This window comes from Perca fluviatilis, chromosome 17, assembly GCF_010015445.1.
Source record: "Perca fluviatilis chromosome 17, GENO_Pfluv_1.0, whole genome shotgun sequence".
Classification (NCBI taxonomy): domain Eukaryota; kingdom Metazoa; phylum Chordata; class Actinopteri; order Perciformes; family Percidae; genus Perca; species Perca fluviatilis.
The window spans coordinates 23239040-23261397 of record NC_053128.1 but is presented as its reverse complement, the minus strand read 5'-3'; the positions used below and the strand labels follow the sequence as shown (position 1 = coordinate 23261397).

The 22358-nt window shown below is 39.2% G+C and overlaps 1 protein-coding gene across 2 annotated transcripts in view; it reads right to left on the bottom strand.

The window, feature by feature from the left end:
* Positions 1-1855: 1855 nt before the first annotated feature.
* Positions 1856-22358, bottom strand: part of csgalnact1a (chondroitin sulfate N-acetylgalactosaminyltransferase 1a) — a 29706-nt gene continuing 9203 nt past the window's right edge. For both annotated transcript variants that reach the window (XM_039780452.1, XM_039780453.1), the window contains exons 2-8: positions 18539-19824; positions 15714-15930; positions 13393-13494; positions 6325-6503; positions 5265-5359; positions 4965-5046; positions 1856-3747 (exon numbers count right to left, since the gene is read on the bottom strand). In XM_039780452.1, the coding sequence (XP_039636386.1) occupies positions 3452-3747; positions 4965-5046; positions 5265-5359; positions 6325-6503; positions 13393-13494; positions 15714-15930; positions 18539-19349 (1782 nt within the window). In that variant the 5' untranslated portion in view covers positions 19350-19824 and the 3' untranslated portion in view covers positions 1856-3451. The remainder of the gene's footprint in view (positions 3748-4964; positions 5047-5264; positions 5360-6324; positions 6504-13392; positions 13495-15713; positions 15931-18538; positions 19825-22358) is intronic.

Sequence of the window (22358 nt, the reverse complement as noted above, 5' to 3'; positions counted from 1 at the left end):
AGCCCTTTTTTCGACATACTATACTATTCCTTTTTGTCACTTTTTCAACATCCTATATTATTTTTACTAAACATACTAAACTATGACTTTATTCGACATACTATACAAGGACTTTTTCGACATTCTAAACTATGACTTTTTTCGACTGACTTTTTCCAACAAACTATACTATGACTTTTCATCACTTTTACGTCATACTATACTATCACTTTTTTATCACTTTTTCATCATACTATACTATGCCTTTATGTCACTTTTTTCAACATCCTATACTATGACTTTTTTTGTCATACTATACTGACTTTTTCATAACTTTTTTCGACATACTATACTATCACTTCTTATCACTTCGACTTACTATACTATGACTTTTTTCGACATACTATACTATGCCTTTTTTGGCACTTTTTTTCAACATGCGATACTACGACGATTTTTGACATGCTATACTATGACTTTTTTCGACAAACTATATGACTCTTTTTATCACTTTTTCAACATAATATACTATCACTTTTTTTCCGATATACAATACTTTGACCGTTTTATCACTTTTTTCGACATACTATATACGCCTTTTTTGTCACTTTTTTCGACAAACTAAACTATGACTTTTTTGACACGCTATACTGTGACTTTTTTCAACAAACTATACTTTGACTGTTTGATCACTTTTTTGACATTGTATAGTATGACTTTTTTATCACTTTTTTGGAATACTATACTATGATTTTGTCAAAGTACTATAAAATGACTTTTTATGTCTTTTTTGACATTCTATACCATGACTTTTTAGACATACTATACTGTCTTTTTCATGACTCTTTTCGTAATATGACTTTTTGTCACTTTGTTTTTTAAATACAATGACTTTTATGACTTTTTTGATATACTATACTATGACATTTTTATGACATACCATACTCTGACTATTTAATGGCTTTTTTGACATATAATATGGCAGTTTTTGAAATACTGTAGTCAGTGGTACAGTGGCTCAGCAGTTAGCACTGCTGATATTAGCACCAGCAAGTAGTCACTGCAGACTCTGACCCTTGGCTTGATTCCCAGTCCGGCCTGGGCCAATTCTCAAGCATGCAGGAAATGCATTTTGTAGTGTTAAGGTTTTGATCCAACTGTACAGCCAACTTTATGGTGGAGGCTGCAGTCTGTTGTGCTGATTGAACTGTATTGATCAGACTCAGACTGTTGAAGCCTCAAATAAGTTCAGATAACCTTTTAAATATTTTTTTTGCACAGAAGGAGGACAGTGAATTTAATCCCCCCATCACTTACATCGAAAGTGCATTAGAAAGAATCCCTTGATGGACCAGAATGAACAAGAGGAAAAATTACAGCACACATCTGACTTTTGTTTAAACTAACAGGAAAGTTAGTAATGAAGCAGAGTCAGCACATGCCCACATTGTACAGAGAGGTTTTATTAAAATAAAAAAAGTAATTGAAGGCACTTGTGTGAATGGACCACTTTTGTTCCCTTAAAGAGTCTGATAAAGAACCTACAGTATATATTTTGTCTTCCTGCATGTCTTTTGTTCTCCATGACTGCCTTTGCTCTGTTTGTCTTGATTGACAGGTGAAGACATTGAGATTAAAAGTGTCATTATGAAATAAAACAGCCGTCGGGAAAAATGTAATATAAAATCAGAGTTTTATCATAAAAATAAGCATAATAATTTAATATAATAATGAGCTGAGCTTTAACACATTGAATAGTGTCACAATTTCAAGGTTATAGAAGTAAAAATATAATATCTTTGTCTTATATTAAACCTTAAAGCTGGAAAACATTTGATAATAGACGGCATAAGAAAACCCATCCAAATAAAACATACTCAATGCAGAAATAGGTTTTATTCAACTCATTTACATGAAGTGAAAAAATAACTTGAAATGTACATTTCAATTATATTTAATGTTTTCATAAGGAATGTTTCAATAGCAAACAATTGTTTCAACTCAAAAAGCGCCTCTTTTCACATCTATGGTCATCCACCAAAAGTACAGCTCGCTTTAATTGAAGTGCTGGAGCAAGATTTATGGGAGACAAATATATAATATATATTAAAACAAATATAAAGGAACGATCGAGACAGTTATATCTCTAAACCTAACATCGCCAGTTTCTGTGACTGCTCAGTAATACATGTAATGTAATTTGATTGACAAAAACAAAAATATTAGGATCAATAAGTGTCATTCTGACTTGTTAAGCCATCGTCAATGTCAGGGCAGTCTACATTATGTTTTATCTTTTACATTTTTATTTTAAATAAACATTATATTATAATATAAAATATATGTATTTATATTTATTATTTAACATGTTGGGCATAAATAGCCTACATACATCTTATATTTAGGATGCTTATTGAGAAAAACGGTAATTTTACTGACAAAAACCTTCAATGTTTTTCCATTCATTATAGAGGTGAATGGACCCACACAGAATACTGTCCAGGCAATAACAGATCGGAAATAATAATACTTATACATGGTGGCATTTAAGAATTAATAACAAACATAAATAAAGGAATTAATAATTTATTTAAAAAACAAGGCCATTCCAGGCTTTAAAAGAGTCCTTCATTGTTTATGCACCAACATGTTGTCCACTTTCAGTCCACTAGGTGGCTCTGTTTCCCTACATATAAAACCTGTACGTTCAATTCTTCACTGGCCATCTTGAAAAGACCGTGTTCAGGTTTTAATGGCAGAAGGCACAAAGTTCAGAAGCACTTCGTAGCTCAAACATAGGTGCTGTATTTTCCTTCTAAAAGACTTTCCTGCAGTTACAGAGGAAATTACAAATGGATATTAAATTACAGATGGTTTCAGACAGTCTGTTGAATAATGTCCAACTCCAGTTGTGTCGATGAGTTCCTCGAGCCAGTTTGAATTCATCCTAATTTTTTGTTGTCCTTTTCAGAGCAACACATTGCTCAGGGTTGTGCTCAGAGTCCTTGAAAAGTAAAAAAACTGGGGCGCCTGGATAGCTCACTTGGTTGAGCATATGCCCCATGTACAAACGCTCAGTCCTTGCCACAGCAACTGCGGGTTCAATTCTAACCTGCAGCCCTTTTCTGAATGTCATTCCCCCTCTCTCTCCCCTTTTCACATCTTCAATTGTCCAATAAAATGCACTAAAAAATTATCTTTAAAGAAAAGTAAAAAGTCTTCACATTTTTCATTAAAGGAGTAGTTCGCCTCTTTGGAAATATACCTATTTGTTTTCTTTCTGAGAAGATGAGAAGATTGATACCAATCTTACATTTGAGAGGGATATCTATTCTCTTCTCTAACTCTCTGCAAGAAAACAAATTAGCATACCGTCCAAAATGTTGAACTATTCCTTTAAAGTTGTCTTATCTGCGGTATTTCAAGTGATTACAGTCTTTGCAGTTATTATAATTCAACCACCTTTAAGTCTTCATGTCTTCTTGGGGTTTGAGTTTTGCAGTTGTTTCTGTTTGCGGAGGTGAGCTTCGATTTCGTGCCTGAAGAACAGCATCCCCAGCTGGCCATGCGAGGCCTCATTCATGGCCTTAGACTGCATGCACATGCGGTACTGGTCTGGAGGGAGCTCATCAGCGCAGTGTTTCTCGTGCCACAGGTGGAACAAGCCTCGTGACGGTGCTCGGACCACGAGGAGGTTGCTATGGAGGTACTTCCTGTACAGGTGGACATCTTCCCCGCCCCAGCCCTTGATGTCAATGTCAAAACCTCCTAGAGGTAAGAGAGCAGAAGGGGAATGCAGTAAAACTTTATTATACCCTCATAGGATGTGCTGTTGTGTAAAATGGAGATTTTAAACCTTTTTGATATGCAAACATTTCTAAGTAATTTATGTCTTCAGCACTTTGTTTACTTCCTCTTAAAGGAACGCTGATTATGAATCCTGATGAGGGTTTACAGTGTGTGATCATAATCAGTTTAGCACTCAGCCTTGTTTGTTGTTTCATAAAGGGGCGGTGCGGACATTGTAGACTGATGCTGCAAAACAGTTCTCAACCAGACATGTTTAAACCTGCATCTTTGGAAGTACTCGTGTCTGCTTTTGCTCATCCTTTGTGTCTCTCTGCAGTTTTATTTTGATTATTCTGTCTGTCTCCCTTTTTACACTCATGCTCCAGGTTTAAAAAGAGATGAGGCAGGAATTTGAACCCAACAGATGAAGTGTTCATTTGTGTATGAACATTAAACTGCACAACCTAATTATGAATAATGAATAGTTTGACATTTTAGGGAAACACATTTTCCCTTTCTTGTCAGGAGTTAGATGAGAATACTGATTTGTCTGTATGGTAAATATGAAGCTGCAGCTTTTACATACATAAATACATATGCTTGCACATACTGTAACTCTTTGCAAGAAAGTGAATAATCGACTAAAATGTCGACTATCCTTTAAATCACATTATTGTCCTACTTGGAGCTTGTTTAAATAATTATTGCACAGTTAAGTTAGATCATTTGCATGCTTGTGCGTGTGTGTGGGTGTGTGTGTGTGTGTTTGGGCCAACAATAAACCACTCTGAATTTAATTGTAGTCTCTAATTGATCATGAGATTGGTCACTCTGGAGGAAAACTAAATTGATTTAAATCTGTTATGAGAACCAATATTCCTCAACTAATATAGATACAGAGGGCAAGGGAGCTGTGAGATATGCGATTATATGCTGCTGCTGCTGCTGCTCAGAGCTATTTCATGCAGAGGAATGTAATAAAATCTAAGAAATGTAATGTTGAACCATTTGTGTTCTGAAGTTATTCATACCCATTAAGCCATGACACCATTAACATAGCATATAGCCATCTAGGAAGCCCATTTTTACCCTCCGTTATGTAACGCCTCTGCAAAGATAATCAACCCCCAAGTGCAACTATTTATGAATTCCTGCCTTACTAAGATATTTTGATGGGCATGACCGCATACATTTACCTATGTTGATGAAGTCGGACCTGTATTGGCAGGTCATGCCGAAACCGAAATCCCTCCAGAACCCTGTGTCTTTCTTGATCACCTGCAGAGAAAAGAAGTGCAAGTCTTAGAGAGCTTATGGACAGAAATATATCAGCTCAACACACTTGGGAGGCACATCAACAGTAGGATGCTTCTGTGAGTTTGTAACAGCTGGAGAGAGGAAATGTTTCTAAAACTCTCAGCGATGTAGCACAGAACTTAATATGATATTTTCCACAGGTGGCTTGCACATTGTTAGACTTGATTGGTGTGTGTTACCAGCTGTTGCTCCACAGGTGGGACATGTTCAGGACTTCCATAGATCAGAGTTGGGTTGTACTGACTGAATAACACCGGGTAGAACACCTTTTTACCTGAGAGGGAGTGAAACGGCACTGTCAGACAACGAGGCAGTGGTGTATTTTTGTGTTTGTAGGGTAAGACATATTTTTTCCTTGACCATCTTTAATCACATTAGAGACATCTATAATGCATTCTAACAAGTCAGAATAACAAGAACAAGAAATCATTTTAAAGATATCTATAATGACATAACCATAAGTCTTCATGCTGTTGTATCATTTATTAACTTTACAGATACCCACAATGCATTTATGACAGATATCTGTAATTAGATTTTAACTAGTCAAAATTTAAATCTGAGATCTTTTTAATTACGTCTAAGTAAGAACAAATTATTGAGTTGTATGGAGAATCGAATTAGAGATGTCTACAATTAAATTTTTCCTAAAATGAAATGTGAATTCAAGATATCTAAATTTAAACTATGACCAGGCAAAACTCACACTGAAGATATCTTAAATTTAGTTCTGAATAGTCATAATTTAAATCTGATCTCAAACTAAGATATTACTAGTCAAAATGCAATTGTAGATATCTGAAACTGAAAGTAGGACCAGTCAAAACTACAATGAAGATATCTTGAATTTAAGTTATTACTAGTCAAAAATCCCTTCAAGATATCTACAAAGGAGTTATGGATATCCTTAAAAAGGTATCTGTGCATGTCCAGGTTAACTCAGTTGGTAGAGCAGGCGCACATATATAGAGGTGTATGCCTCGATGCAGAAGGTCAAGGGTTTGAGGCCGACCTGTGACAATTTCCTGCATGTCTTTCCCCTCTCTCTTCCCCTTTCATGTCTAGCGGTCCTATCCATTAAAGGTGTAAATACCCCCCCAAAAAAAAGTATTTGTGAAAAGTTACATTTCACATATCATAATTAAAACTATCTTCAAACACATGCACTGCAATGTAATTGGCAGATATCTTTAATGTTAATTCTGTCAATCTTTAATGTTAAAATTGTAAACGTCTCACCGGGCTGCGTGTTGAGTCGGCAGGTGTTGAGGAAGTCAACGGTGAAGTAGATGTCCACGTCGCAGAAGAAAAGCAGCACATTGCCTCCCTTCCAGGCTCGGGCCCCGACGTCTAGACCCCGTCCCCGAGAAAACTCCTCGTCCAGCTGCAGCAGAGTGTAGTTCTTAAAATGTACTTCCCTGCAGAGATGCAGTGAGCAAAAGAGAGTGGTTAGACAGAGAAACAGAAGTCACTTTTCTTACAGAACACACACAGAATGAAAATATCAATACATTAAAATACATTTTATTTAAATTGATATGTCATTTCAAATGTTTTTGCATTTAAAAACAAATCTCATGTACCCCCTGCAGTACTCCAAAATACCCCTAGGGGTATTGGCACCACCATTTGAGAAACAATGTCATTAGACACATTTTCCCCATTTATTTTCCTGATTGTCAATGTCTTAGTTTATATGAGTGTTATTAGTAACTTCATTCCTGTTCCTTTTATATCATGCCTCTCCATTTAATTATTTAATTATATTTGAATTGATTTTATTTTGTTGTTTGTGTTTCCGTTTTCCCTTTTTTGTTTTTGTTGAGAGAGAGAGAGAGAGAGAGAGAGAGAGAGAGAGAATGAATCTTTTTTTTTAATAAAATGAATTAAAACAGAAGATGGTTAAGAGAAAAACAGAGAAAAAAGTAGAAGTAAGTTGTGGCTTGATGATTTATTCGCTGGTTGAAATGCTTCAAAAACTGAAATTATAATGCAATATTCAGCAGGTAATCTTGCAGGTCTGATGTGAACACGGAGTCTCCAAGCCTGTTGTGCTCCTCAGCTATGGAATCTTGTTGTGTCCAATCTGCAGCCAGTTGTTTAATTAATTTGTCAGTTTGCTTGGGAATATGCACCACTTAAGTACAATTTAAACTGAAATGACCTGGCTCCTGCATTCTTATCAAATCTTGACTCTCTGTCTTGTGCCAAAATCCCATTTAAATGTCTTTATTATTTCAACTGTGGCTCATATGCTGCCTATTCCTCAATACATTTGTGTTTAGTCAAAAACTAGCACAGCACACATGGGGGCCACGTAGTTTTGCAAAAGGGGAGTACTGGGCAAAAATATAATGAAGCTGCCACATGCACTGGATCTAATGAGGAAAAGGCCACAGATTGTGAGAAACCTGAAAGTCAACAAAGTCTCCTCCATCACTGGCCTGAAGTTTTCTGAGGATGTGGTGAGAGTAAAGAGAAACAGCTGGATCAAGATGAACACAGCTGTGGCTTTTTTCCCTTAACCATAACAGTTCACACTGCTAGTGACTAATCCATTACTCATGCATGCACATAAACAGACACGCCATTAGATCGACCTCAGCTTGAAGACACTGAGGAAAAATTGGATCACACGTCTCGTGTCTGAGGCAGAACAAACAGGATCTGATGTCCTCCTTCATTCATGTGATGTTGGGTGACAACACAGAGAGAGTGAAGGTAGACATACACATCTTTGTTAGAGGAAACCAGGATGACCAAAGGAAACATGGTCTGTTAGTTTTTGCCAGAGGCAGCTTGAATCATGCTTCCCGCTTTTCCATTTGACAGCTGAGTGTAGATGTCTGTGTGAATAGTGTGGATCAACATATTTATTCATGTATATTACTGTGTCAAAACCTTTGTCTCACTCCTATCCTTTTATATCTCTTTTATCTTATTAAATAAGACCTTTTAATTCTGGTCAGAGCAGAGACACATAAACATGAAGCCACTTATGAGCATCTTGTTTGTCTAAATTACAACTAGGTACAATATCAGGAACAATAACAAGATGTTCTTGTGTACCTGTCCATTGGTGTTTATGTGCTGTAAATCAACATGTCTACAGTATATTCTCTACGCCTGTCTACAGTTTATGAATTCAAACAGAGTCGATCTGTTTTAGAGTCCCAGGAGAGGCTGACCCACCCGCTGGCACAAAACTGTCCACAGATGGCAGAGACAGAGCACAATAGCTCTGTTTGTCTCAAACAATGCCGACGAAATAGCAACTACATTCACATGTTGATTCAGACTCAACTTTAACGGTGCAGGGAGCTCATTTGTCAGAGATGAAGAGAAAACTTTCAAGAGTAGCGTCTCAGTGACTGAAATAAATTGCTTATTTCTTGCAAATTAACACAAAAGTGATGGAATCGAGATTTTATGTTTTTAAGCAAAACATTATGTCCTCCTTTGTTTTAAAGGAATCGTTTGACATTTTGGAGAATATTCAGCTTTCTTTACAAGAGTTACTGACAAGATCGATACCACTCTGTATGCTGAATATGAATCTACAGCCATCAGCTTAGCATAAAGACAGCAAGGCTGGCTCTGTCCAGCATCCTTATTTCAGCCTAAAATAGTCAATTTGTTTACTGTGGTGTGGTGTGGTGGCTGGTACCTACAAGGGGCTACATTGTTGAAATTGTGTCAGAGTGAGAAGCCTGTTAAGAGCTGTCATGTTGTTTTTCAGCAGCAGTCCTGATCCTGTTAGTTCTGCTCATGACAGGAAAAGGAAACCAGATTTTCTTTCACTGTGAGTGTGCAACCATTTGCATGTTTTTGCCATTATAGCTTCAGGACTGACAGCAGACACAGTGTTTAGTGTTTGTGAAAATATTTTCAGTCTCAACATGTTTCTGAGATACCAGTGAAGCATTCTTGCTATTTGCCCATGTTAGTAACATTGCTCCACCGGTGGCAATGTTGGTGAGTCTGTCGGCCCACCGCCACAACATTCTTGTTCCCCAGAAGATAACTTCTAATGACTTTTTCTCTAGCGTCCACAAACGATCAATGTTTTCATTTATCTAGTAAAATATCTCAACATCTACTGGATGGATTGGAACAAACGTTTGAACAAACATTCATGGTCCCCAGAAGATGAATCCTAATGAGTTTGTTGATCTCCTGACGTTTCCTCTAGTGCCATCATGAGGTTTAGTTGGCTTTAGAGTGCGGATAGGGCCGCATTTTTCTGTCCGAGCCCGCGTCCGACAAAGCAGTAACCGAACCCGACACAAGCCCGACAGGCATTAAGATATTTATGTCCGAGCCCAACCCGAGCACGACACAGTTAAGATCTCACCCAAACTTCATTTCTAAATATCTTTTCAAACCCGGCACGGCCCGTCGGGTCCCGTCGCGTACCGTCGGGCTCGGGTCGGGTATCCATCCTCTAGTTGGCTTGTGGTTTTGAGTGAAATGTCTCAACAACTGTTGGATGGATTTGGTGCAGACATTCATGTTTCCATCAGGATGAACTATTCTTACTTTGTTGAGCTTTCATTTTTTTCTCTAATGACATCTTCTGTGTCCAATATTTTGCTTTATGACCAAATACAAAACCAATGACATTCCCATTAGCCTCAGCTGTACATTGGGTTTTATACCTGGACATTTGAATTTCACGCCCTCTAGTAGCACCACTACATTTTTTTTAATCAGTTTTATTTGGCAAAATACTGCGTAGTAGTAAAACACTTTCAAGTTTGTGCAAATGAAGTCAAGTCTCTAGCCTCATACATTCATTTCAACTAAATAAGCTAAACTGTTTTCACTTCCTTAACATCTCTCTGTGCTCTGATGCAGCAATGCCAACTCTCTTCTACCTGCGAATTTCTAATGACTATACATTTTACACAACTAATTTCCCCTGTTTATCTGTCACCTGTCTGCTGTTTACCGAGCAGGGAGGCTGTGTATCCTTTCTGGGCTATTGTGCAGAAGAAGAAAAAAAAGCTAGTGCTTTACAGTGAGCTCGGGAATCAGCAGTCTGTGCATGTAATGGAGAGGTATAAGTGCAAGCTATAAAAAATTTAGAATTCTTGTGATCACTCTAGGCTCAGCCCCCAGGCAAGACAGCTACACGAGTTATCAGCAGTGAGTAATTGGCCAAATTGGGTACTGGCGATTTGTAAAGACTCGCTTTCAAAAAATATATTGGACAGCTTTCAAAACTCCTCCATGATTTGTTAATCATTTCATACAATCCTAATCTCTCATTCACCTTCTGCTGGACATTATCTTCTCGCTTCCTCAGAGCTGTCTGAGGCTCTTCAGAGAGTTGTCGACCCGTCTGTGAACTGAATGAAATGCTACCATAACATGAAAGGCTTATTGGAGAGGTTGACACAAGTTGAGGTAAAGGTTGGAACTGAATGAGTGACAGAATCATCTCAGCCTTCGTTTCTTTGTCTGTTCAAATTTCCGATCCTTCTCTTTCATCTTAACGTACTTTGATATCCTTGTTCATGCTCTTCTTCCATTCTCAGAAAAACTGACTTTTTTCCAACTTTCTCTCCCATCTTATCTGTACACCTCTCCTCTAACTTACTGTCTCACTGTTTCCCCCTCAGCCATCGTCTCTCCCCTGCATCTAAAACACAGTACTTATTCATATTGAATGGTATCTCTTTAAAACAGATCGCTTAATCTTCTCCTTCCGTTACATACAACCTCCCTCCCTCTTTTCTCTATCTCTTCAGCTTTATCTCACATTCTCGATAATAATTCTTGAGCATGTAAGGCTCAGGAACTTACATGCTGGTTAGAGCCTGAGTTTAGGCTTTGAAGTATGGATGTGTAAGCAATATACTGAAAAGTTCAGCAGCTGATCCCATCTATTTTAAACGATATCCCCAGTGTCTGGCAGAATGCTTGAAAACTGATGCTCAGATTTTTCTAGTGCGTTGATATTCTATCTCCTACATTCTGTTTTTTTTGTGGCTTTTGTTAGTAGTAGACCTGGTTTGGCCTTTGATATATACACCAAAATAATTAGCATCTGCAAAAAAACGCATTCTTTTACGCTCATTTAATCACTGAAGAGAGGTTGATTGGGGTTAGAAAGCTGGCTGAGATCCTGGACAATTTAGATCTTGTTAGAAATTAGCTTCAAGTAGTTCACTTTAGCTGGTGATTGTATAAATGCTCTTTTGAAAGAAATTCAGCAGGGACACTGTGCTACTAAAAAGCAGGGAGTGTGACTGCATGTGATTTAAAAAAGAAAAGAAAAAGGACAAATAGCTAGAGGTTGTTTGGGAGCAGACGCAGTTTCTAGAGGTGAATTTAATTTGTAGGAAGGGCAGTGTAGAATCAGATCAGCCACTAATGATGCCATCACTGCTGGGAACAGATATTGACGTGTGTGTGTGTGTGTGTGTGTGTGTGTGTGTGTGTGTGTGTGTGTGTGTGTGTGTGTGTGTGTGTGTGTGTGTGTGTGTGTGTGTGTGTGTGTGTGTGTGTGTGTGTGTGTTTACACAGTATCTTGGTGTGAAATAATTTGACTTTTAGACATTCAAAGTGAGGACATTTGGCCAATCTTAAACTCCTCTTTTAGGGGTTTGGACTTGGTTTATATGGTCAAAATTGGAATTAGGATTATTTTAGGTTAAACTGAATAGCATTTGTTAGTATTTGCATGCATGTGTGCGCTATTGCCTAGACAATTAGTGTAACAGATGGGTTAGTCGATAAAAGCCAGTAGTGCTAATTGATTCATTTATCATTTATATATAAGTAAAATTACCCCCAATTGGTTCTATACAACTTCACAAATGCAAAGATTGGTTTGTGCTTAAATCCTAATGACTTTTGTAATCCCCTGCCTTATCCGCTACCATCAGGTCCACATTTTTTTGTTTTTTATTGGATATGGATGTATTGCCATGACATTGGGTACAGATATTTATGCTCATTTGGCGGACTTTGGTGATCCCCTGACTTCCTCTAGCGCAGTCATCAGATTAAAATTTCAAAATGTCCAATACTTTGATTTATGTCAATATAGCTGTTAGCATGCTGTTGTTAGCATTAGCTCAAAGCACTGCTGAGCCTAGGAGCCAGTTTATGCTTCAAAAGAATCAGTTTGTTTCCAACCACGTCAGACACTTTAAAGACAAAACAATAATCTATTCATCAAAAAATAAATAACTCAGTAAAGACAAAAATCCTCAGTTGCAGTTCGATTGCACACATCGTTGTCTGTGTGCTATTATGCAGTTTATGATCCTATCTGTGCGTATACTGTATTGTGTGTCATTTCATTTCAGGCACAGTCTGAATGCCAGATAAAAGAAAAGTACAGCACAGTGCTGATTACAGACACTGATTCACACCCAGATAAGCTGCTGCATAACTGGTGAATGCATTGTTCGGTGGTAAGAAGCATAAAAAAAGCATAAAAAAGTTCAAGGCAGAACCGCTGCTAGGACAGTGTACTTTATCCCACACTGACTGTACCTCCACTTACTTTTGCTCCGACTGTTTTTCCTTATTCTGAGCCCTTTTCTCTCACATACTTCGCAATCACTCCTTTTAGAATTCTTCCAAACTAAAAATCAATTACATGCTTGTATGTTTCTGTTTGTCTTTCCTTCTTTTCTGAATTTTGCCTTCTTCTTCACTTCAAAAGGTATTTAACGCTGCCTTTTTCATCTTCACAGTTCCCCCCCTCAGCGACAACAGCTGGTCAGAGACACAGAGGGACAAAGACACGCTGTGTGATACTAGAGCTAGTCCGACTGTATCAAGGCCGCAGAAAAGCCTTGAGAGATGGGAAATCGACAAGCGTCACCATAGCAACCCCCTTGGGGAATATGAGGCTCAGTCCACAGTGGATCTGACTTCTGAGCAGCCAGCAGCGATCGTCTCCAGAGGTGTGGGTGTCGAGGGGTCCATGTGAGAGCTTGAGTGAGTCAGGGATGATCACAGGCACGCTGTAATTTATCTGTGTTGGCTGGAGGCTCTCAGCTCCTCAGCGTGGGTGGCACACTGGTCTATTATTCATCAGACAGATGACTAGCTGTGGCAGGACGCCGAGCCAGCAGGTGTGTGTGTGTATGTGTGTGTCATGAGAGAGAGAGAGAGAGAGAGAGAGAGAGAGACAGATCAGAAATGGAAGAAGAAGAGAGGTTTCTGCTGTATGTGTGGAAATATACGTGTCTGTGGCAGGGTTAATTTCACTACATAAATTGCCATCCATATTGTGCATTTGGCCTCTAATCCAAAGATCTGATCTTGGCTGGGCTTCCAACTCACCTGGATGTGTTCTCCAGAGTGCTGCGGACTTCGCTCATCTGCTCTTTCCCAAAATACACCACCGTCAGATGGACCCGGCCGTCCTGACGCACACAGACTTCCCTGTAACGCACACACACACACACACACACACACACACACACACACACACACACACACACACACACACACACACACACACACACACACACAGGAAAGGACATTATGGATGAAAGCGTTCTACAACTGAGGAGGAAGGAAGAGCACTGTAATCAAATGAGGGTTTTAAAAAAAGGTTTCCTTCATTCAAGTGCTGAAATGATTAGTCTAAAATTTAGATAATTGATTGATAAATCGCTTAAATCACACAACAAAAAAAGACATTTCCAGGTAACAGCTTTTCAAACATGATGATTTACTGCTTCTCTCTACATTACTGGAAATTTGATCTCTTAGGGTTAGTTTGACAAAACATGCATTTAAAAAGACGTCACCTTTGGATCTGGGAGATTGTATTGTTCTTGTTTCACATTTCTAGACTAAATAATGAATGAATTCATTCATTAGAAAAATTTACAGACAATTGAATTTCTTATGAAAAAAATTGTCATTCCTGGCTATAATCCTGGATCATTCTGACACTACGTTAAAGCAGGGAGAGATTGAACTCGAGTAAAAGAGAGACCAGGTGGGAGATGCCTGCAGGCACTTTGATGGAGAAATGTCAAATATATCAAGCACATGCTGAAGATAATTCACCTCCTCTCCCACTGGGGACACATACACACATTTGTGAGATTCTCCCCAGAAGCACATTGGGAAAAATGTCTCATAACACATAACTAGAGGAACACAAAATGCTTACAAATGACTAGGAGGATACTGAGTAGACATGAAAAATACAGTTTTTACTGTCATTATAGATTCTGTTTTGTTAAAGCCTCTCTCTAATGCCATTATTAGAAGTAAATTGATTTTTTTCTGGGATCTGATGAGGCATTCTTCAATTTGTCAGTATAATTATTTCATCATGCAGTAAGAGCAATATTTGCCTTTTAAAACTCCAGAGTGTCTGTCCGCAAGTATTTACAGTTTGTTTATGTTTTTGTGAATTAACATTTTATCTCTATATTCTGCACTTTGGAAATATAGCAGCATAAATGCTGTTATTTTCCAGTCTAAATGTGAATAAAGAATATGCGCAGTTACTCACTGTTATCACCTCCAAAACACACACACACACACACACACACACACACACACACACACACACACACACACACACACACACACACACACACACACACACACACACACACACACACACACACACACACACACACACACACACACGTACACCTTTAATATGGATAAGGGTAAACTGTTTGCTCAGCAATTCGCAGACTCTTTCAAGTAAGTACACTTCTTGCCATGCTGTATATCAAATGCTGCTGGTCTGCCCAGGGGGGCATTTTAATGGGTTGCAACACTGCTACTAAGCAGGATTTACCATGTAAAAAGAGCTGTGATAAGCAGCAGCGGCTGCCCAATAATTCACAGACATTAAGAAGGATGTTTCCTCAACTGATGGTGATGGACTGCCGAGCTGAGTGAAGCACGCTTTGCTGTCAGCTGATCAGTTTTATGTGCTAAAATATAAAGGATTTTTCAAATGACAGCAGTTATTCATTCATATTTATTTTCACCTTGCAGATAATCAGCCCTTTAAAGTTTTTTTTTAATCAAAAATCCTTCATTGTTTATATCAAATACACATACTAGCCTGGATCTATTTGTGATATAATCTGGTATATTTGAGATGCTTATTAGCTCTATGCATTAAAATTTTATATGTATGAAATTAAATATCCTGTGGTCATGTTGCAACTGATAAAAACTGGGCTGGGATCTGTGAGGCCATCTTTATTTATGCTCTTGTCTGAATAATTTAAATCTCTCAGATTTGTTTACATTCTGATTATGCCCACCAGCACCAAAACAATTAACTGATAACACTATATGTGCGGTTTCAAAATATTAATTACATGTTCCTTAAAAAAAAAAGGAAAATGATGTTAATTTTCTTTCCTCTAATCTCGCCCACCTCTTGTCCCTGTCTGCTTGATCCCCAATTAAAAAGTAAAACTGGAATTGAAACTGGGTTTGAACAACACAGTGTCACATTTTCCTGAATTAGTTACGTGTGACACAACAAACCGTATTAAATAATTCATTACGGTGCTTCTTGTTTATGTCCCATTGTTTGTGTGACTTTGCAATTAATGTCTGGAAACAGAACAACAAAATCTAAATTTTGAGAAAAGTTTAAATTGCAGTCTCACCTGAAGTTGTGCATGAAGTGTTTGAACTTGTCCGTGCGTCTGGACAGCGGGACAATGATGTTAATCGGGACATTTGCTGTGTCCACCCTCTCATTTTTCACCTTCATCAGCGGTCCAAAGGGACGGAAGAGGACCAGGCGCCTGAATTCATTACTGGACTCCCCTCTGAAGCTCAGCTCATACAGCGTCCCTTTGTCCTTCTCTGTGCGGGTGATACCTGATGGGAGAAACATATGAACTACTGAGCAAACAAACTTAAATAACTTAGATATTAGTGCCGGTGACCCTGCATGTTTTTGTAACAATCAATAGCTGTATTTATATACAACAGTAATATCCAATAGTAGCCTGTTTAATAAAAGAATACGCTTATTTGATATAGCTTGTTATCAATCTTCTCATCTAATTCCTGGGAAGAAAGTGTATTTCACAAAACGTAAATAAACAACTTTGAATAACTTCGAGAAAGAAATATATTGTGTGTGTGTGTGTGTGTATATATATACTATATATTTTACATTAAATTATATACCAACATATTAACTTACAATGATGTAAATGTAACCCAGTGCAATAACAATGTGACGGTATTTTTGTTGTACATAAGTGAGTTTTAATGTCAGATTTAAGTTTCTGTGCCTGAAGTTCCTCTGTGTCTTTCTTTGTCGCAGTGATGTTGTTTTACTTATTTTCTCCAGGGTGTGGCTTTTGTTTAAATCCCCTAAGGATTTCTGTGATCTTAAAAAGAAAAAAAGGAACATCATTTTTAGCATCAGGCTGCGATAGGCTGATACTGAGGTTATATTTGGGGAAAGAAGAATGGCATATGAGGCCACAGAAGACACTGTCCATGCACTCTGCTGCTGCTGCTGGGCAAAAAGCCATAACTGTACATAAACCTATAACACACACACACACACACACACACACACACACACACACACACACACACACACACACACACACACACACACACACACACACACACACACACACACACACACACACACACACATTGAAAGAGTCTATTCTGGTCATTCAGACATATTTATAGATATATTCTTGTTGCAGTTGCGGGCCTACGTCAGCATGTTCCTCCAGAGAAGTTGTTTTTCAATTACTCTGCTATTACAAGGATTATTACTTGCAAATTGACCTACTGGGGTCAGTGGGGGTAGAAAGAAAAATGGAAATGGGGTACAGAAAGTGAGAAGTGAGACCAGAGGAAAAAAAGAAACAAGACAGGGAGAAAGAGGAATCACTGGAAAAAGACATCAGAGAGCTTGGATGGCAGAAAAAAGAGCAGACCGATGAGAAGAAAGAAGAAGAAAGTGAAGAGCAAGTCAGAAAAAGAAAAAGAGAGAGAACAGAAAGATGTCTGTGGGCAAAGATTTACAGTCTGATAGCATCTTGAATTAAGGTCTTCCTGTTAAGTTGGCCAGCTTCCTGTGATGGGACACGATAAGCTTTCTTTTGGTAAATGGGCTGGGCACTTTAGACTTCACTTCCTGTCTCTGTCCTTCTGTCTAGCTGCACTTTTCTGTCATTTACTAAGGACGGAACTCAGTGGTTAACAAGTTCTTTTTGCATACCTCCTCTATTTGTGTGCAGTTTCAGCTCACTAGCTTGCCAATGCAACCCTGAAAGCACCCTGAAGATGCTTTTGTCAGTCTGGCCATCTAGACTGCCTTTCACTTGTCTAGGCGGCAGGGTTGGATAAATCACAGCTTGTTCAAAATGTGCTAAAAAAAAAATCTATGTCTGAGTCCATTAAAGAGCAATAAGTGCAAACAAATATGAGCAGGAGGGAGTCGCTATTTCTTTAAAAGCTAAGCTGCACTCTCCTGCTGTCTTGTTGAGGAATTGTGGAGGTTGCTTACACCTAGAGACGCACAAATGTATGCACATCCATTCAAATCACTGTAAGATAAACACATTAAATGGGACCACACACAAGCTCCGTATAGTGACCTATGGCTCATTTCCTACAAGCCAGGTGCCCCTATTGCTCACTTTATAACCTCCACCCACTACACACTGAAGGTGGTGACCTTTAAAGAACACACACACACACACACACACACACACTAAAATACCCCGCTTGAAGAGATGTTCCACTGTGAATGAGGAGCATCTGAGTTCATTTCCTGTGGTTGTGATCAGAGCTGCGCAGAACTAGGATTAGGAGGATATCCTGGTTGTACTCGTACACAAACACACTCACATATTTCTGACCTTCCAGGGATTCATGTACAAAAAGAAGATCAGAGTAACCCAAGGTAGAAGAACAAAGTGGAGTATAGTGCTTGGATGTAGAAAAAAATGTGTCCTGGAAATTACGTTTGTATAGAACTAATTTGTTTTCCAAATTATGTTGTGGTGACAAATTGCTTTTATCTATAGGGCAGAAAGAGTTAGGTTGCCATTAACGCACTTGACTCTGAGCTATGCGCAGTCCAACATAACCATCTGTTTATCCAAACATGTACTCTGATTGGCTGAGGATGATCTTATGATGATTACACCTTTAGGTTAAGTTTATGCAACAAAAGCAGTTTTGGATAAGGTCAGGGAAAGAATGTGGTTTCAGTTCAATGTTAATAAGCACATGTCTCATGCTTCGAGTTACTGTGGACTTTTTTGTATTAAACCAGAGAATTAAGTGCCCAAACATAACCATACCTGTGAGATGCATTAACATTTCCTCATTATGTTAACAGAAAACGAATAATCCAGGCAGCAGTATTGCATTATCTTCAAAACATATTTACTGTTGCAAATTTGTCGTAAACATAATTTCCTGGAGACATTTGATGTGTTCTCACCTTCTATGAAGTCAGATGGTGTGAACACTTTGCTTGTTTGAGTTTTTTCCGCTGCGCCCCTGCTGTCTTGCTGGGATAATGGCGTGTTGAGACTGTGCAGGGCCATCTCCAGCACCTCCCCCAGCGCCTCTCTCTTATCCTTTCTCACGGGCTTCTCCTCGGGGTGACGCGTCAGCCCCATCTCCAGCTGGTACACCCTCTGCAGGGTGAAACTCTCAAAGGGCACCACCGCATACTCGCTGGGCAGCCTGGTGCCTGCGGTCACCTCGGCCTTCGACAGCTGGCTCCGCAGGAACTCCTGGAGGTCCGCCTGCTGGCTCTTGGCTCCCTGAGCCTCCCCGAGACCGCCTCCCTGGGACACAGCCCCGGCTTCCTGTCCCTCTGCTGGGCCCCCAGCAGCTCTCTTCAGGCTCTCCTGCACTCCTTTCAGCTGCTGGCTACGCTCCTGCAAAGCCTCCTTGAGCTGAGCTATCTGCTTCTTCAAGGAGGAGATGTGGAGGCGATGCTGCTCCTCGCGCTCTTGGAGGAGCGCCTGATAAGATTTAACACCGGGCTGTCCACCGCTTTGAGGAGCTCGGGCTCCTCCTGTCCCACCGATGCCTGCTCCAATCCCCGGCCCCGTGCCCCCTAGGCCGGGGTGGTTGGGTCCAGCGCGGGGGAGAGCATGGCTCAGCGGAGGGCCATCAGAGTGGGGGGGGCTGCAGGTCATCACATAAAGGAGCGACAGGGAGCAGCAGAGGAGCACCAGCACGCCTCCAACACGGGAGACCCAGGCTAGCAGTCCACGCCGCAACATTGCTGCATGTAGCATCAAAACTCACTCCTCTGCGTTAAACATACACACACACAAAGACACACACGGAAATATCATGTAACCTCACACACTCCAGCCTTGATGATAAGAGTCCATTTGTGATTATGTTCCATCACCCAGTGAGGAGGCCAGCTACTTATCAGTATGAGGTCATTTCATCTGAATTAGGTCATCGCCTCTCCACTGCCTGAGACTGTAATTTGTTTTGTCAATGGCAGGGTGAACGTATGAGAAAAAACACTTTTTCCCTTTCTGTTGCTCCAATTTGCTCCATGGTCAGCAAAAAGACTCAGGCACAAACGATGTTACATCAGCTATCACTCATATGTGACTCATCTGTTCGCTGACTCCCTCAGTCAGTTCATAATGTCCTTTTCGCATCAGCCCGGATGAAGCAGTGTGGCGGAAAATGCTATGTTTCATGAGAAAGCCAATCCTCTGTGGTGAGCGGTGGTTTCCCCATGTTGTTTTCCTGACAGAGAAAACAGAAATTATTCTTAACATTTTGACCTCCACCAAACTCCATCCCGTCAAGGTTACTTGTGTCATTTAAAAGTCAGAAACATGCCAGGCCACTTTGACATGTTACTTTAGGATGGCAAAAAGAGTTTAACTGCCTTCGCCAAACTAAGCATTCCTTCAGGACTGCAGCTTCTGGAAAACAATGTCACTGATGTGTGAGAAAATGAGGCAGAGTGAAAGAGTGTGCTTAAAAGTGTACAGATGACACTGTGTTATTGTAAGTCACTATAATCAGTGTGTTCAGTGGAAACTGGGACATATCCATACATCTGTGTACTGTATATATGTACCTGCACTACTGACGACAGTAGTGAGAAAGGCAAGGCAGAAACTGCTTTAAAAACGCCGGAAAAAAACACAAAAACGTCAACAAAAAAAAGTGCATAAAAAGATGGACAAAAATATCGGAAAAATTGACAAAAAATGTGGAAAAAAGTGACAAAAACGTCTGGAAAGGCTTCAAAAATGTCGGTTGCAAAAACATTGGGAAAAGCGACAAAAATGCCATAAAAGACCACCAAAGCATTGAAAAAAAAGTTTACATTTTGACCCAGGAAAACAAAAAGTTGCCTGGTCGATGGGAAGACACCACAAGGGTTGAACATGGGGCTGCAAGAAAAAGGCTAGGAGAATCATTAAAAGATCCAAACCACTCAGGTAACAGCCCTTTCTCCCTGTTGAGATCAGGTAGAAGGTTCCAGGTACACCAGGCCAGCACTGAGACCCTCAGACCACTAGGATCCTCAATGAGGACACTGCCTAAGACTGTTTGTACAAAAAAATTACGTATTTTGTTACTTTTAGACAGAGGAATGCTAACTGCTGCTTCCAGTCTTTATGCTAAGCTAAGCTAATCATTTCCTGGCTCTACCTCCATATTTAGTGTATAGATGTGAGAGTAGAATCAATCTACTCCTCTAACTCTTGGCAAGAAAGTGAGCAAAACATATTTCCCAACCAGTTTATCTATAAATAAATAAATAAAATGAATATTTTTGATTCACAGCATTAGGGTTTTCTTTCTCTTGCTTTTTTTCTGGTGAATGACTTTAATTTCTTCAGGCCTCTAACAATCCTTAAAATTAATCAACCCAAGATTAAAAAAAGAGTGGTCATTGCTTCATTTTAAGGGGTCCCAAGCTCAAAAGGTGATCATGATGTGATCAAATATTGCCAAAAATATAATATAAGAGAGTTGATTCTGACTTATATCCTACACCAGTACAGAAAAGGTGAGTGACATTATGGTGAATTTGGTGTGTGAGTCTTGAGTATGCATATATAAATATATATACATGTGTATGTGTTTTTGTGGGAAGGTGTTTCAGTGTTTGAGTTACAGTATCTGTAAATGTATCTCTGTGCATCATTCTCGGCCTCTCTTGACTCCCCACACAGACAGCTCTTTGACAGCGCTGCCTGAAGCCGAGCCTAATGAAAGGATTAGTATGTGGCAGGAGTGAATACTGGACTGTGCTCTAACAGACGGCTGAATCAGGAGAGACAGGGCGTCTCTCCAGCAGTACCTCCACTGCCGACTTAGGGAATGTTTGAGGAGAGGGTGCTCGGGGGGGAGAGTGGGTGAGTGAGAGAGCTGGAGAGCAAAATATGGCATCTGTGATGGAGTATCATCCTTTCAAATTACAGGAAAATCCTCATGATGTCATTCTATGAGCCCATAAATACATCATCCCATTAATGGTGTGGTGGCAGTTTATTAACTTTCTTTGGTTAGTTCACAAGCAGCTCTCGTTAGTCTTGTGATCACAAGCTGGGAACCCTTAAATAATGACATCACTTCTCCCAGATGACTTTGACTTTCCTGGTTTCATGACTTCCCGTAACAAACTGCACATTGGCACTGATGCCAGTGAATCGCAAACCACTCAAACAAAATAAAGCATGCACTTAATTATGACAATGTAAAGGTCAATTTGCCTTTCTATTGAGCAACAAATGCACTTTATTTGCAACAGTAAGCCTTGAGTAGAACAACATGCTTATCTTCAGACAATCACCAATCACAAGACAAATATCACGTACAGCTATTTATTCTAAAACAACTACTGATAAAAGTAATTTAAACCATTTTCTTCACATATCTTTTATGCCAAGACGCCTCTCTCTAAATATACAACACACTATAAAACATCAATCATTTACAACAAGTTATTTCTATTACCAATTAATCTGTTGTTTATTTTTCCAATTAATCATTTTGATTTAATTGTTTAATCTGTACAAAAACAAATAAGGTTATTTCCCAAAATAAGGAACTATTCCTTTAAACAATTCAAATTATTCATGTAAATTTTTTACTGTTGATTAACTTATTGACAAATATTTTCAGCACTTATATAAAACATAGGCTATAAAATGTTTATGTAATACATGATACTGAAACAACAATGCATATCTGTATCTGACAGCGCTGTATTTCTTGCTGAGACGTGTTACTTTTAGAAACAATTGCCAAATGCATCA